At 24.1% G+C, this 2200-nt stretch overlaps 1 protein-coding gene across 1 annotated transcript; it reads left to right on the top strand.

The window, feature by feature from the left end:
* Nucleotides 1–566: 566 nt before the first annotated feature.
* Nucleotides 567–1548, top strand: OCT59_013342 (uncharacterized protein; the record flags this gene model as incomplete). The annotated part of the gene is made up of 3 exons (XM_025325128.1): nucleotides 567–601; nucleotides 684–983; nucleotides 1059–1548. The coding sequence occupies 3 exons, from the start codon at nucleotides 567–569 to the stop codon at nucleotides 1546–1548; spliced, it is 825 nt and encodes a 274-aa protein (XP_025182704.1).
* Between the last annotated feature and the right edge of the window lie 652 nt (nucleotides 1549–2200).

Below are 2200 nucleotides of genomic sequence, written 5' to 3'. Positions count from 1 at the left end.
TGTAACCACGTTTCAATTTACATAAAGCAGAAAGTGTACATTTTTTTTATTTTAAGGGGCTTGATAATAAAAGCAGTAGATTAATTTTTTATCATTCCTTAATTACAAAATGATAAGAACCACTCAAGAAAATGTGATTCTTTTCGAAAAGCTCATTTTGATAGACATCACGTTTATTGAAATATCATTTAATCTTCTATTAAAATCAAGATAATTAATATATATTTTGATAAGATTTAAATATATTATAATAAAAAGAATTGTTTTTTTTCTTAATGTAATGTTTAAATATTAAAAAATAATCCCAGAAACCATTGTTGGGTCGATTACAAATGACTAACGAATCAAAATTTTTCACCGATTCAATTTATTATATCTTTTTTTGTTTTAATGATATTTATATTTAATATTACAGAAAACATGCTCCGACTATTCAATTATATGAGAACAAAGTTTATCATAAAATAAATTTAATTAAAAGCGTAATAGGAAATTTACGTGTAACATCAAAAATCACATGCAAAAATATCATCACGTGGCTGAAAGATGCTCCATACTTTTGGTTTATGTTAATTGTGATACTTGGATTTGCACATACAATGTATGAAAGCTCAATATTGTTTTATTTTCGTTTTAAATTTAATCATCAGTTATGATTATCTGTTATTATTTTATTAATGTAGGTTCGTATTACTCAGAGAACCCACGAATATTAAAACTAAAGACTCTACATATAGTGGAAAAGCCACAAATTCTTTAACAAATGAAACACTTGACATTGAACTTAAATCAGATTTTGATCCCACATCTAGTGATAATCCGTTTACATCTTTTTTTACAGCAATAGAGGCTACATATTTTTGGATTAATGGTGATTGGGTTCAAAGGGATGAATTTGATTTCTGGGTTATTGGTGTATATACTTTTATTGCTAGTTTATTCCTTGTAATTGTTTTAAAAAATATCTTAATTGCTTTTATGAGGTAAGACTTTTATTTACTACTTTAGTAAGAACAGCTAATTTAATATTCATTTTCTTTATTTGCTTGCATTTTTAGTGGTGCATATGAAAAAGCAGAAGCTAATGATAAACAAACTTTATTAAGAAATCGAGCAAATTACATAGCAGATTATGAAGCATTGTATCATATTAATTTTCGAAATCCTGAGCCTGAACTGAATTATATTTGTTACTTTTGTCAAGCTAAATATTTTGAAGAATGGTATAATACAAGAAATGTTGACGATAAGAGCGCTATTTATGAAGGTTTTGAAGAAATATCTATATTTACAAGACGTATTTACAAGGAAATGGATTATGATATATTTTCAATTCTGAAATATTGGAATAATAAAACTATTAAAATTATTGAAGTTTTTAAAAATGTAAGTAATGACTTTAGCGATAATATTGAATATTTAAAAAGAAATGAAGGCAAAAGTTCAACTAATGAATTTGAAGAAATTTATGAAGTCAAAAATACGTTAGAAATTGAAGTTAAAAAATTTCAACTTAAACTAGAAAAATTGGAGAAATTATTATTGTAAAATTTATTGTAGCTTATTTTATTTTTATGAATACTTTTTTTTTATATAGTAAATATGAGAATTAAATAAATTTGATTATTTATGTATTATAAATATGAAATAGGAACCGAAATGAAATGGGATCCGTACAAAATCCCGAATGTCAAAATCCCGAATGGGAAATATTTTAATTATTGTAAATCCGCAAATAGATTTTAACGATATTTATTTTCTACTTGTATTAAATGTAATCTTAGAAAAAATCAATTTATACGGAACCTCAAATTAGAAGTCAATAAAAAGGATATCAGTTATCAATTCTGATTTACGTAAAATTTAAACTCTGAATAAGTTTGCATGACTGTGATCATCATCGTCCTTTCGATAATAAATGATATTTAAAAAAAAGGTAATTGTGTTAATATCTTTACATTTTTTTTAACAAAAGGGATAGACGTATAGTGCTTAGAAATAATGAAGGTTCTAAAATTACCTATAATATATTTATCTATATAGTGAAATAATCTCACGTATTTAATAATTAATAACCTCGTAAGGAACTAGCGCCAGAAACTATTCCTACTATGTTAAAAATCATATGATAAAAAATTTTTAAATTATAAAAAAAATCATTTTTCGAAGAAATATCACGAAAATTTCTTTATTTATAGTA

Source organism: Rhizophagus irregularis, chromosome 20, assembly GCF_026210795.1.
Source record: "Rhizophagus irregularis chromosome 20, complete sequence".
Lineage (NCBI taxonomy): Eukaryota > Fungi > Glomeromycota > Glomeromycetes > Glomerales > Glomeraceae > Rhizophagus > Rhizophagus irregularis.
The sequence above is the reverse complement of the archived record's forward strand: the minus strand, read 5'-3'. Positions and strand labels throughout refer to the sequence as shown.